Source organism: Cupressus sempervirens, chromosome 3, assembly GCF_028749045.1.
Source record: "Cupressus sempervirens isolate cs-2001-9-10 chromosome 3, ASM2874904v1, whole genome shotgun sequence".
NCBI classification, from domain to species: domain Eukaryota; kingdom Viridiplantae; phylum Streptophyta; class Pinopsida; order Cupressales; family Cupressaceae; genus Cupressus; species Cupressus sempervirens.
The window spans coordinates 417,420,365-417,435,712 of NC_143120.1; the positions used below are offsets into that span (position 1 = coordinate 417,420,365).

General features: G+C 35.3%; 1 protein-coding gene across 1 annotated transcript; it reads left to right on the forward strand.

The window, feature by feature from the left end:
* The first annotated feature begins 238 nt into the window (after positions 1 to 238).
* LOC149566796 (aluminum-activated malate transporter 14-like) lies at positions 239 to 3,830 on the forward strand. Its single transcript, XM_089816534.1, has 6 exons — positions 239 to 556; positions 651 to 816; positions 975 to 1,247; positions 2,452 to 2,591; positions 3,039 to 3,182; positions 3,529 to 3,830. The coding sequence occupies exons 1-6, from the start codon at positions 239 to 241 to the stop codon at positions 3,760 to 3,762; spliced, it is 1,275 nt and encodes a 424-aa protein (XP_089672660.1). The 3' UTR covers positions 3,763 to 3,830.
* Positions 3,831 to 15,348: the final 11,518 nt, after the last annotated feature.

Genomic DNA, 15,348 nt, shown 5'->3' on the forward strand with positions numbered 1-15,348 from the left:
CTCTTCCCAAAATCCAATTCATTGTAGATAGTACCCATTTTACATTAAAAAAATGAAACGAATTGCCTGCTCGAGCAATATCACGGATTAATGTATTTATACAAGGTTCAAGTCTTACCTCTGCTGTTTTTATAGCCCACGTTTCTCTGACACCTATTATAAGACTTCACACTATAAAAGAGAGTATTGGAGACAATAGCAAAGACTGCAGGTATTTGTCATTTTTGGTTTGTAAACAATGGAGGCTCATAATACTCTGTCTGAGTGCAAGATTGACATTAACATTGCAGAGGAGAAAATTCGTTCTAGAAAGGTTAGATTAGTAACAGCAATTAGCAAGGTTTCAAAAGAAATGAATGCTTTTTGGATTAAACTTGGAAGAAATGTTTGGAATCTGGGCAAAGATGATCCAAGAAGAATTACACATGCAATCAAAGCTGGTCTTGCATTGTCAGTGGTGTCTTTGTTTTATTTAACTGATCCACTCTTCAGTGGAATAGGAGACAATGTCATTTGGGCTATTATGACAGTAGTAGTGGTTTTTGAGTTCACTGCAGTTATTCTACTTTAGGAAACATTGTGATCTAATCTATATATTTATATTTAATTATATTAATTATTGATATAATTTCTGCATTCCGATTGTAAAGATTTTTTTGACACCTATATTACCAGGTGCCACGTTATTCAAAGGTTTGAGTAGAGGAGTGGGAACTCTGCTTGGAGGTTCTCTTAGTGTATCAATTGATTATTTGGCAGAGAAAGCTGGGCCATCAGGCCAGGCTATATCTATTGTTGTTTCAACTCTTATGCTGGGTAATTACCATTTTATTTATCTATCCATGGAACGTGAGTTTTTTAACAGTGGTTTTTCTGTTTATGAACACAGATGCTTATTTTTTAAAGCTATTTTATACTGTATAGTGTATATGGTACCTCTACTTTTATGATCAATGGTTTTCTTTTTTTGACAGGCTCTGCAACAACATATTTTCGTTTCTTCCCCAAAGTGAAGAGCAGATATGATTATGGAGTAGTAATATTCATTTTAACTTTCAATTTCATAACAGTCTCTGGTTACCGGGTTCACAATTTGCTTCAAATGGCCTGGGAAAGGGTATCCACAATTGCAATTGGGTGTGGCATTTGTCTCATTTTGAGTTTGTTTGTTTCTCCAATTTGGGCTGGAGAGGAAGTCCACAATTCCCTTGTTGCTAAACACCAAGGGCTAGCTGAATCCATTGAAGGTAAAATATACTGTGCATTTTTGTTTTTAGTTCTTTAAATCATAGAACATGTTTAATATTTGCTGTCAACGGCTGTATATCGGAGTCACCAGATATAACTAGTGTACTGCATATTCTTAATGCTAAGAGTAAAAGTGGGTATGCTGTGGTCAGCACAGCGAATTCTAATGTTGGCAAATAGTATATTGGAGGTATTTATTAACAATAAAAGTCAGTACACCATAATCAACATAGTGGACCATATTGTTAACAAATAGTATATTGGACATAGTCATCTTAACCATAAAAGTCAGTACATCAGAATCTACAAAGTCAACCATATTGTTGACAAATAGTATATTGGACATACCTATGTAATTAAAGTCAGTACATCATAATGAACTTCGTCGACCATATTGTTAACAACTAGTATACTTTGTGCTTTAATTTAATTTTTAAATCTTTATATCACAGAACATTCAATTTTGGTTCTGAACAGCCATATGTAGGAATCAACACTGGAATCCCAATGTTAACTACTTGTATATTGGATATCTTAATGTTAAAGATAAAAGTCGGCATGCTGTAGCAAACACAGCAGATCAAAATGTTGATAAATAGTATATTGGACATTCTTATTATAACAATAAAAACTAATATATTATAGGCTACACAATGGATCCCAATTTTAACAACTAGTATATAGGATACAATGTAGTCAATATAACAGGTCTCAACATAAGCAACAGACATATTCAGTACAATGCATTTGCCCTTTAAAATCTTCTCACTTTTTTATAGATCACGGAATTTGTACACAAACACAACATTCATAGAATTAAAACTTCATATATTTTTTTTAAAACTGTGAGAGCACTAGATACACAGTAACAAATAATAATAAAAATACTTGCTATTTTTAAAATCTTCTCATTTTTTTAATAGATCACAGAATTTGTAAACAAACACAACATTCAGTGAATCAAATTATATATTTTTTTAAAACTGTGAGAGCACTAGATACACAATAACAAATATTAACAAATAATAATGAGAGTACTATTTTGCTAATGCAACTGTGAAGTAAATGTTTCTTTATTATGCTTTTAAGATATTGGAACAATGTTCAAAGAGCATTCTGTGGTACACATTCAGCATTTATATTCTTTTTATAATCTAAGGACTTTCTAATACACACAACTCAAAATTTTATGGGTCTTGCCAGCCTGCTTGGAAGAGTACTTCAAGGCATCTCCAGAATGTATGGCACAGAGTGAAGATGTATCCCACAAGTCCCTAGATGATCAAATCTACACTGGATATAGGGCTGTTCTAGATTCAAAAATCAGTGTTGAAGAATCTATGGTAACCTTTCAATTGATTCAACACATTGCTTTTATAGTTGTGTTATGGCTATGGAATGTTGAACTGCCAACTACAACATTTATGCGGGTTAGGCAAATACACCATCCTGGTTAAAAATTAGGCTAATAGATTATCATTTTTATCAAAGAAATCTCGATAAATGAAACAAAGTCATATATTTTCTACATTATGGGATCTGGAAATTGAAAAATTGGTGCAAAAAACAGGGGTAGAGTTAAAGCCTAAAGTAACTGAGAGGTACAGAGCTAAAATGAAACTCAAGACTAAGCATAAATGGTTAAAAGAAATGAACTATGTACAAAGGCAACGAGATATTTAAGATCAATTTGAAAACACAATTTAAATGGTTCAAATAAACAAATCAGAAGTTTTAAGGCAACAAATTCAAAGTAGGATAAAATCATTAAAAGGCTAATGTCTCTGCAGGTGAACTTTGCAAGCTGGGAGCCTCCTCATGGAAATTTCGGATTCAGACATCCATGGAAGCAGTATTGGAAAGTAGGAAACATGCTACGTAACCTTGCTTATACTGTTGGAGCTTTGCATTGTTGTTTACACTCTGAGGTTCAGGTAATCAAGAACATTTTTTAAGCTTTTACGATGCATAATAATTGTTGAAACCTAGCTCCAAGATGAAAAAACAACGTGCAGTTAATTGCTAACAAAGTTCAAACAATCCATACAATTGGGCTAATATCGTGGTTCATGGCGTAGTGTATCGATATCAGCATGGCACTATTACAGCAGCCCCCTGGGTTCAAGCCATTGCAGGGCTACATGGCTAACCCTTCTAAGAACCCAGCTAAACAATTATCCTGAAATCTTTCAGAATTTTCATTCTAAGTCGTTCAAAACCGGACATATGGGTGCTGTTTCTTGTAACCTTACACACTTCAAATTATTTCTTCCCATGCAGACAAGCCATTATAGTCGATCCATATTCAGAGAACAATGCACCAAAGTTGGGGAAAAGGTGGCAGAGATATTAAGAGAACTTGGGAACAGCATAAAATGTATGTATCGATCTAGAGCTTCAGAGTCCATGATAGAAGAGCTTAATGCTTCAGTAGAAGAATTAAACATGGCCTTCCATCTTCAGCCGCGTCTCTTATTCCACATAATCTCAAAAAATCCTACAGAAGACCAGTAGATTCCACCTCCCATTTCTCCCCAAAATTGTACACAGGGAGTACAACATGATTCAGTTCAATCCAGTGAATCTCAAATCTCTAAAGAAAAAAATGAACAAATATCGGAATTGTCCTCAGTGGAAGACCACGGACTTACAAGAAAAGCAGAGAGCAGTTATTTGTTGGCAGCTATTGGTCATCAATCTTGGGAGAACACTCACAGTGCCGAATTTGCAGAGATACTTCCTATTGCTACCTTCGCGTCTCTTCTAATAGATACGGTTAATAGACTTGAGCATGTTATACTGGCTGTTGAAGAACTCGGCAAGCTGGCAGCCTTCAAACCCAAGTACTAATATTACAGAATAGCCCACATATATATTGGAATAATTAGCTACCAACAGTGGTAGTCTAATTAGCTACAGAGTCGATTTGTTTCTGCTAAATTAGCAGTAATTTGTTCAGTCACACTCCACATAATAAAACCTCAATCTGTTAAGTTTTGTTTTAGCCAACAAATCCTTCATCCATGGTATGAATTCAAAAGTTTGCTTCTGTATAAGTCTGCTTATGAAAAATGGCAACTCATTTGAATAAGAGTTAAAGAGTTTTCATCTATTTATACGGTGACATATTTTTAATATGGCATTGGAGCCAAGTTTTCAGTGAAGAAAGCATGAGGACTATACATTCCACAGTTCTAAAACAGAGGTATCCTCTCAAATGGGTGGATTTAAATTTTTCAGAAATGGCTAGTCAAATGGGTGAACAAATTACAATGTCAGAGAAGCATAGTTTAGAGTTTTTTTTGACAGGGGATGTGATGTATGGGGCCACTAGAATTTATGGTCTTATAGTGGGTTGTAAATTTTAGTAGTCTAAATTTATAGAGTAGAGTATGGTGCCTTGCATTCTGGTGATCTCATAGTCATGGTGTTTCCAGGATGGTCTATAGTTGTAAATGAAATTTTGGCATACTATGTAAAGTTTAAACTTATAGACATGAATTTGAACATTATCAAGGATGGGCGGAGTTTTGGAGCTTTAGAAACAACTAAGGGAAAAAATAGAATTGAATTGTAAATGAAATTTTGGCATATCAAATTAGTAAACATAAAAAATATGACAATAATTGCATTAACAATAACAACAGGGTGGAAATTTGGAGGTATTTAATATATATGAACTAGTCAAAACAAAGCATTAAGCAATAACGCTTGTCCGTTTATTGGTCTTTCAAAAACTGCAATATTACAAGGTTGTTTATTAAAACAATTTAACAGTAAGGACAAACCTAACGTATCAAAATATCTTACCCCCGTTATTAAACAGTTTGGTGATCAATGACAGTATAAATGTACTACAAGGCCCCTGGGAAGAAACAGATATAGAATACCAGAATAGCACAGAACCATTTTAAACCTTTACTTGGGACTGTCACTTGTGCAGGATGCTCTATGTAAAATAAATTGGTTCCAATAAAACATTAACCTTTTTAAATTTTGTGTCTGTATTTGTAAAATGCATCGCTTGTTTATTAAAGCATTTGTTGTAAATTTCATCCGATAATCCTGTTCGAAGCCTTTGCCCAATAATTCATTATACTTCTCAGACCTAATTCATGAACTTTAGAAGGCATAAATTACAGCTGAATATCTGTTCTATTCTCTACTTTATAAACAGACAGATTTTAAAACACGGTACACCCGAATCCTCCATAAACTGACTTTAAGGCATATAAAGAGTTGCTTCACTGCAAAGTAGCAAACAGAAACCACTACCATCGTACAACAAAATTGCACCTCACACACTATGAATCTAATCTTGTATAGTGTGATTTGCCAGGTCTGTTCTATGTTACAGATTCATCCCATGCCATGTGCAGATACATATATGGCTTGAATCCGGTCCCAATTTGAAGCCGATTCACCAGGTGATTTTGTCAGAAAGTTAGAAAGAATGGAGACAACTGTGAGTTAGATGTGAAGAAACCAGCAGAGCCAAGAAGATGACCAGTTTTCTTTTGGAAGATGACCATTCACTCTCCACCATGTGATTCCTTTCTTGGCCACACATAGCCATTGTCCATCATTCCCAATCATTAGGGTTTTGCCCACCTAGTGCTGCATTTTATAGGAATCCTTGTTTGGTGGGAGATAAATAAATAAAACTACCACCTAATCTTTAATTCAATGTTTCAATCAATAATAAAAGCTTGCCATTTGATAAATTGTTAAGGTGTAGACTTTGTTGGACTCTGTTTTAAACAATGAAGAGCTTATTTTCTATGACTATTGTTACCCTGATGATAAGGATTTATTTATTTGTTAAATTAAGTAAAAGCCTTTTACAAATAACAGTTAAATATGGATACATTGAGGATATATCAGGATTTGGATCAGATAAAGACAAAGTGTGTGTGTTTAAGTGTGTCTGTATATATACTGAAAATTTGTATCAAATAAAGATTGTGTGTAGCTTTCAACCAAGATAAATTGTGAAATTCAAATACCTAAACCCCAAACCAACAAATTGGGATCCATCAAGCATGGTACCCTTATTTCTTATTGAGTATTATCCATAGATATATCCGAATGATGATTGGAAAAGACAAGATGTGTTCAAAGTTCAAACAGTGATTAAAATAGATTAGACACAAACTGCCACAGTAAAAAAGACTGAGTAGACATCTTCAGTTGAACAATGTCAAGGACTCTGATAAGTAAATGTGCTTGTTAATAAAAAATTGATAGGTGACAGAAATATATGCATCATTGCAAAAATCCCAATAAGATCACAATGGGCATGATGTAATGCCTATCTCTACTTGACTTTTTTGTTGTATTGTCAGATTCTTTTAGGCCACTTTTCTGATTATGTTTTATGATTATCGGTACTTGGTTACTAGGCTTGATTAAATGTTATTTCGTACTCAATTGATTTATGTGATGAGTTACTTAGTTATTTCATTTATTTTAGTTATTTTACGATTATTTCGATAATGATAGATGTATGTTCATTCAGTGATCTCATGATGATTAGTAGATGGATTATTTATATGCATTTCTATAGTTACTTACCCCATACTTGCATGTGCATGGTGTACCTGTCTGTTTTACTTTATGTATGATGTTTTTGATATGGTTGAGAGAGGGAGTCGTAGTCACCTGCTAGTCGGGATCTACACAATGTACCACTTCCTGTCATTGTTTGTTTAGTTTAGAATATATGTGTTTGTACATGCATGAATTTTATGCAGATTGTAGGTACCAGATATTAACTTCCCTGAATTGTCAGGATGAGTGTACCCTATCATAGTATCTTAATGGTATAAGTGGGAGATAACTCTTGAGTCCAAATCCTAACCTAAGTTAATTGTCCTAGAAAATAGGTCAAGTATCTGAATTAGTTTCACCTTTCTCAATTCGTCAAGTGATGTGAATTCGTGATTTTGACACTGTAGTTTGTTTTGGTATTCTGTACTTTATGATGAATTTTCGTATTTAGTCTTGTGAGTCTGTGATGATATTCTGTTATAATTAAATCAAATTAAAAGATAAATGATGATTTAATTTAATAGAAATTTAATAAGGAAAAATCAATATTTAATTATATTTAATTAATTGAGAAATTAATTAACAAAAAGAATTAAATTTAAAAGAATAATTAAAGTTCTAATTTAGTCATATTTATATTTATTTAATTTAAGTATTATTATTTAGAAGTTTTATTTTAGTTATAAACCCTAAATAATATTATTAGTTAAATTAATAAATATTATATTAAAAATGTCCCGTAATTTAATATGAGAGAAAACATAAATTGCATAAAGCTTATGCATGAAATTAAAATATAATAAATTAATTAAAGAGAGAAAGAAATTTTTTTAATAAACATATTTTAATTAAATTACATAAAGATTGTGCATGAAATTTAAAATATAATAAAATAATAAAAGATAAAGATCAACGAGTCTTCTCGTGTGATGGTACAATCGAAGCCTTAAATTTAGGAGAGAACTCTTTATCAGAGATCTAGAGCTCATTTTGCAAGAACTGGAGTTTTGGAGGAGCAATTTTCAGAGAAGGTTTTTAGAAAAAAGGGGATTATTTACGTGCTCTATGTGATTGTCGTTTTAGCATCAGATCTAGGTAGGATCTCATGGTTTATTTGTACAGTAGTTTTTGTTCTTCGAACTTTTTTCTTCTTTGTGTGTGTTGTGTATTTTGGTTTTAGAATGTTATTTGGGTTGAAACCCTTGTATGCAAATTTATTTTTCTTTGATAGAAAAATTTGTTTATACTTTGAAAATTTGAAACCTTAGTATTGAAATTATCACTCTTAGTTTATTGATAATATCGGTGAATGAATTTCATTTTGAAACCCTTGTTTGATGGACTTGAAAGGTTGTTTTGAATTGTTAAATCAGGTTGTGGGTTTTGCAAAGAAAATGAATTTTGTTTTATAGATTTTGACTGTTTGCTCCGAATTTGTTTACCAAGTTTATTTTACGAATATATATATATATAAAATAGAGTTTTGGAAAAATAGGGGTAAAAATTTATTAAGACAAAAAGAATTACAACAAGGAGCTCTATCCTGAGCAACAAGTTCATCAAATTCTTGCACCATCTCAAAGGGAAGTTGCCCCCTATTTATAATATTCCAGCCCGAAGCATGACCAGAAGCCTACTTGGCTAAACAATCAGCAGCTCTGTTCCATTCACGAGGAATGTAAGTAAACCTAATGAACTCAAGAGAGGTACAAAAGAGAAGAATCTAATTAATAACAGTGGCCAACTGCCAACTAACATCCTCAAGCTCTTGCAAGGAAAGCAAGTTCACCACCACTTGGGAGTTAGGTTCACAGATAATCTTGTGTCATCCCTGCAAACAACACTTCTCTATAGCATATAAAATGGCATGAGCCTCCATTAGATTGTTACCGTAATCACCCTTATGCATTGAGAAAAAAGAATTTAACGTCACCATAACTACAATGAGCCACTCCCCCAATACTAGCAAGGCCTGGATTCCCTCGGGAAGAACCATTAGTGTTAATTTTAATAACTCCATAGGGAGGAGGAGTCCAATGCCCATCCTAATTCACTTGACCTTTCCTCTGTTGTCGAGGCTACCTGGTCACTCTTTGATACTTTTGAGCTGCAACCCCATCCTGAAGATGAAAATTGAGGTGATTGCATATAGAAAGATCAACCAAATCCATACTCTCATCTAGCACACACTTCACTTGAATAGTTTCGTGAAGAGAATGTGAGATCTTCCACCAAAGATGCATAACACCAAGCTGAACATCTTGGAAGATTCGATTATTCTTCTCTAGCTAGATATGCCAGAGAATGAATGATGGGCCAGCAATCCAAGTAGCATGGAGAGGAGAAGACTTGGAGGGAGCATTGCCCAAGCAGGCCCAAAACTTGAGAAAAGAGGAAGCATGCCTACAAGAACAACCCCAAGCACTCCACCAAAGGTGCCATAGCTGAGTAGAAAAGGAGCAATGGAAGGACAGATGGGAGACAGACTCCTCCTCATTACCACACAAAACATAATAGGAGGGGCCCTAAAATCCACGTTTACAAAGATTATCCACATAAGACAGCGGTTGTGAGCCACTAGCCACATGAAAAAATTGCACTTGGACCAATAAAATTTATTCCGAACTTGCTTCCACCAAGGGATCTCAGCATCCTCAAATAATTCTCTAGTTATCTCATGATACCCAACAGAGACATGATATTTACCAAACAAGGTACCTCCCCAAGCCAAAACATCTGGACCTAGCAAAGAGGAACACTCCCTAGAGGCTAGAATCTAAGAAAGCTCTTGATGATCTACATATGTGCTTCTAGGAGGTGAATCAAAACAGTGCTTCTATCTATAACCAACAACAGCTCCCAATTGATAAGAAGTCTTGTAATGAGCCACTTTATCCCATCTAGCAACATGAAAAGTATCATAAAGAGTCTGAAGATGAGGGTACATGGGTAATATGCAAGAGAATCCATCCCAAGCATCAAACTAAAATATAGCCTCAAAGCCTCCCTTACATATCCAGAACAGACCTCTCTTGACTAACACAACACCAGTCTTCAGAGTATGCCAGACCATTGAGCCAAGACCTTCAAGAGGAAGTGCAGAAACAAAGCAAGGATCAGCACCATGAAAATATTTATGGTTGATAATATGAGCCCAAAGTTGATGTTGTCTAGAGCATCATCGTCGATAAAGCTTTGCAGCCAACGCTTGACTACTCAAGAGAATTGATCAAAGACCAAGACGACCCCCCTTTTTAGGCTTATAAATAGTCTCCCAGCTAATCAAAATCCATTTAGTGCTATGCAAATTACCACTCCAAAATAATTGCTGAGAAAGAGCATCAAACTCTTTGAGAAATTAAAAAAGAGTAGCCTTAACCATGCTTCTATAAGTAGGAAGAGCTTGGATAACAGATTGAAGAAGAGTAACCCGAGCAGTAGTAGAAAACCATCTATGAGTCCAATGATTTACCTTATCCTGAAGCTTGGTAATAAAAAATTTCCAAAAGAGACGTGGCTGCCTAGAAACAACAATAGGGATGCCAAGATAAGTCAAAGGAAGCAATTCAATCTGAAATCGCAAGATATCAATAATCCTTTGCTAAATAGAATTAGGAGTGTTAAAAAAGTAAATGGAAGATTTATGCTCATTAGCTTTTTGGCTTGAAGCTACCAAATAAATATCCAGAGTATGTTGAAAGGTTTCGGCTTCCTTGATCCTAGCAAGACCCACAAGAGCAGAATCATCAACAAATTGAAGGTGAGAAAGAGTAGGTAAGCCATTACCCCACCGCCACCCCTGAATAGAAATCTAGGACACCTGATACTTAATGAATCTACCCAAGCCCTCAGCCATGATGATGAATAGATAGGGGGGGAGAGGGTCACCTTGGCGGAGGCCTCGAGAGGCATCAAATAGCTGGGAAGGTTGACCATTAAGAAGAACTGAAAAAGAGGTAAAGTAACACAACTCACAGTCCAACTCACCTAGTCAGAGCTAAAGCCAAAGGTAAAAAGAATATTCCTTAGGAAACTCCATTTAACTCTATTGTAGGCCTTAGCCATATCCAGCTTAACAAAATTGCTTTGTCCCTTGAACTAGCCATAGAGTGAATACCCTCAGTAGCAATAACCACCCCATCCAAAATTTGTCTTCTAGCAACAAAACCACCTTGTTCCTCTGAGATAATAATGGGGAGCCACTTTTTAAGTCTATTAGCAATCAACTTATTAATGCCTTTGTAAACCACATTACATAAAGAAATTGGTCTAAAAAACTCCTATTGATTAGCGCCCTCTCTTTTTGGAATAAGAGTCAAGAAAGTAGAATTCAAAGCTCGAAGCATCTGCTTGCTAGAATAAGATTCCTTAACCACCTCCAACAAATCATGATTAATGATATCCCATAATTCCTAAAAGAACTCAACTGGAAAGCCATTAGGACCAGGAGCATTTCCCTTAGGCATGCCAAACACCACCTCCTCCAACTCTTCCAAAGATATTGGTCACATGAGATAATCATTCATTTCCTGAGTGGTCAGGGAAGGAATACAAGACAAAATAATATTTTCTTCATTATTAGCAGGAGGAGAGTCCTCAAAGAAGAGGGTAGAAATGTACCGAGTAGCCTCGTGGAACAAAGTTGGCAAGGAAGTCAATTGGATACCTTAAGAATTAACCAAAGAAGAGATATTGCTCTGATTTTGGTGAGATTGCACCATTTTATGGAAAAAAGAAGTGTACTGATCACCTTCCTAGAACCAATAAACTCTAACCTTTTGCTTCCAAAAAATTTCCTCTCAAAGTTCCCATTCTTCTAGAGTTCTAGAAGCAAGGGATTCAGCCCTTCCAAGATCCTCCGAGAAACCTTGATCTCTAATTTTCCTTGTGATGACATCAAGATCTTCTTGAGCAAGCCTCTTCATAGAGTGAAGGTTCCCAAAACATTGTCTATTCCATATCCTGAGCTACCTTTTAACATATTGAAGCCTTTTACAAAATGAAAACATAGCAATACCATATGCAGGAGCGACATCTCTCCACCAACATAAAACAAAATCATGAAAAGAGGAGCCATGAAGCAACATCAACCAGAATTTAAAAGGTGGATGTTTTGGAATATAAGCCCTAGTAGCAAAAAGTTTGATTGGCTAATGATCAAAACCCCTCTAGTCCAGGATTTCCAAAGAGAGAGTAAGGGTGCCACTAACCCAAAAAAAAGAAACAAGAAATCTGTCCATATGTTCAGAGATAGCATCAACCCCAGACCTTCGATTATTCCAAGTATAGAGACCATTAGAAGGCTTGACATCAAAGAGATGCAAAAGCAATATGTGTTACCAAAGAAGAGCAGAAGAAGGCCCCAATCTAGCTAAACCACCTTGCTTCTCCTCCAGACTTAAAACTGAATTGAAGTCCCCTGCTAACACCCAAGGATGAAAAGGGTGACAATTTCTAACATATTGAATATGCCTCCAAAGTTCCTCCTTTTCCACAAAATCAACAGGCGCATACACATTAGTAATCATGATAACCTCTCTTGAGTCCAAAGCAGAAGCCACCATAGAGAGAGCTAAGCGAGAAGACACCTAGCTAAGGGGAGAAATTTTCTGTAGATCCTAAAAGATAGCCAAACCACTAGCATTGCCCATAGCCCCAACACACTGGCATTGCCCACAAGTCCAAATACTAGAGGCATGTTGGACCATAGACTCCACAGAGAGCTTAGTCTCTTGGATACAAAAAAACGTCAAGAGAATGATCAACCACCAGATTCTGAATAGCATTTTGTCTAGGGATGCTATTCAACCCCCTAACATTCCATGAGAGAATAATCATCATTGAGTAGAATGGGGAAAATGAGCATCCAATGTTTTCACTAACCCAGACTCTATCAATATATCTCTTGTGAGTTTAATCTTCTCTTGGTCTGTTTTGTGTCCACTCCTTAGAGGAGGAGTAAAGGAAACCTAGTTAAAGGGTCTATGCATCAACCCTAACGGGAGAGGAGACTCCTTACCCTTACCAGGTGCTAGCACATCCTTAACCAAGTCGACCAAAACAACGTCATTATCTTTCGACACCACAGGTGTCACCAGAGCATCTAACATAGGAGCTATAGGGACCTCATAGTTCTAATGTACCACAACCTGGGACCCCACAAGCATCATTAGGTGAAAGTCCCTCATCTAGGCAAACTGGGTCAGAAGAGACACTAGGAGGAATACCCTCCTCTAGAACCATACTATCCAGCACCTCAAAGTGATTAAAACTCAAATTAGATATTCTATCTTTCAAAGGTCTCTTTTGACCACGCCCCTTAGCTCGTGAGCGAGCAGGGGTAAATCCATCCTTATCTTACATTTGAGCCTTTCCCTTTCCTGTAGCATCTAGTTGATTCTTCCCCTTGGTTGTATTATCCATCAAAGCTTGTCCTTTCCCTACAGTATCTGCCAAACCACCACCATTGTTAGTTGTAGAACCATCCGCTCCTTTAGAAGTCAAGTTGCGAGGACATTGACACTATAAATGACCATACTCATGACATATCTGACATCGAAAAGGGAGGGATTCATAATCTAATTGTTGCACCCAAGAAGAAGCCCCAAGCCAAATTTCCAGAGAATCTGGTAATGGGTTATTCAAATTAATTTCAAGACAAATTCTAGCAAAAGAAATAACCTTTTTATCAAGGGATTTATGCGCAATCGTAGTTAGCTTTCCTAGTAAAGAAGCAATTTGATAGAGGATGTCTTCTAGCTAGAATTCCAAGGGAAGGCGAGGCAAGCAAACCCAAACTGGCACTGTTGAAGGGAGATCCTTAGCAGAATTAAATCCTGAATGTCAGGGTTTGACAAATAACAACACATGGTTGTAGAAATAAGGGCATCCTTCAAAAACATGATTACAATCAGACATGCATGAGAATACAACAAAAGAATAGCTATTCCCTACCAGCATGATCTCCATATCTCCTTCCACCTACCATGAGTGGCGGATCCATGCCTTAGGAGCAGATAAGAAAATCTAGATTCCAAGAAATTTGCATATCAAAGCATGCTTGGTCCAGTATTCAATTTCCTCCATCACTAACGTTGGAGGAATAACTAGAACAGGGTGGTCATGACTACGTGGAAAACAACCATTAACTTTTTCATCTTGGAGCTCTCCCCTGAATAAAACAATTCAGATCTCATTGCATGCATAGTTGGAAAAGAACCATCTATCCTCGCCAACGCAAAACCCTATCATGCAAATAATAAAAACCCCAATCCAAAATTGTCTACAAATGCTCTCCAAAAACTAGAACCCACACTAACTTTGTCCAGCTGTCGTCAATCCAAAAAGAACAGGGAAGAATATCAACAAAGGGGGCAAACTACAAACATAGGCTAGGGATTGAACCCTAGTCCAACTAGCATCCACCGCTTCTCATTGCTCTCGCTCTCACTACTCCTATTGAGGCAGACATCATATTGAGTGTCTCTGATAGTATATAAAATAATATGATTACACAATAATTTGGTAATTTACTATGTAATTACATTATTATATTTATTTTTTAAATGACTTTGGAGTCTGCATTTGTTTGATATGATTTTGTTTGAATGGGGGCTCATGTTTTATTTTTTGAGAAAATATATATTAAAAAAAAATTATATTTTAAAAAGGGTGATGGGGCCACTAGCCCCCACCACCTCCTTTCTCTTTCCACGCCTACTATTGGTGGGCATTTATAGCCTATCGCACGGCAGTCTCTATTGTCATAGTAGCAAGACACTGTCATAGGTAGTACCTGCTACTGCACCAGTAGAGCTACCGCAATAGCAAGCCGGTGGGCTATAAACATTATTAGGTAGTTTTTTTTAAATTATTATTATTATTTAGTGTTGATTAAAAAATTTAATAACATTGTTATTATATGCTAAATTGAGATTTTAATAAATGTTAAAAAGGTATTAATATTATTATTATTTTATTAATAATTTAATATAAGTTATTTCATTAATAAATTGATAATTATTATCTTTAATAAATTAGTGATTATTGAATAAATTTTAATAATACTCATTTGAAGTTATTAATGAATTTATTATTAAAATGTATGCATACAGTGTATGGATAATTGAAATTGGGAAAATGATTATTTTTAGTAAACTTGGTTTTACTTGATGAATTTTTATACGAAAATAATTTCTATTATTTTGTGAAACTGATCAGTCATCTTTTGATTTTTCGTAAATCTTGGATTATAATTGAAAACTCTATAAACAGTAAAAACCCTAGTTGCTATTAAATCTTGTGTTTTGAAAACGAATTGAACTATGAAAAAATGTTTAAACAACTTTATATGAATTGTTGAATTGTTTGGGATTCTAGTGAACTCAAAAACTATAGCAAATCTGTAATACTTGAAAAAATGAGAATGAAAACTTGAAACCTTTAGTGAAAATTGAACTGTTGTGTTTTCAAAACCTAATGAATTATGAAAATGACTATTTTATCATGTACTCTTTATGATGTGTGGTTTATTGTTATGGGTTTCGGGGT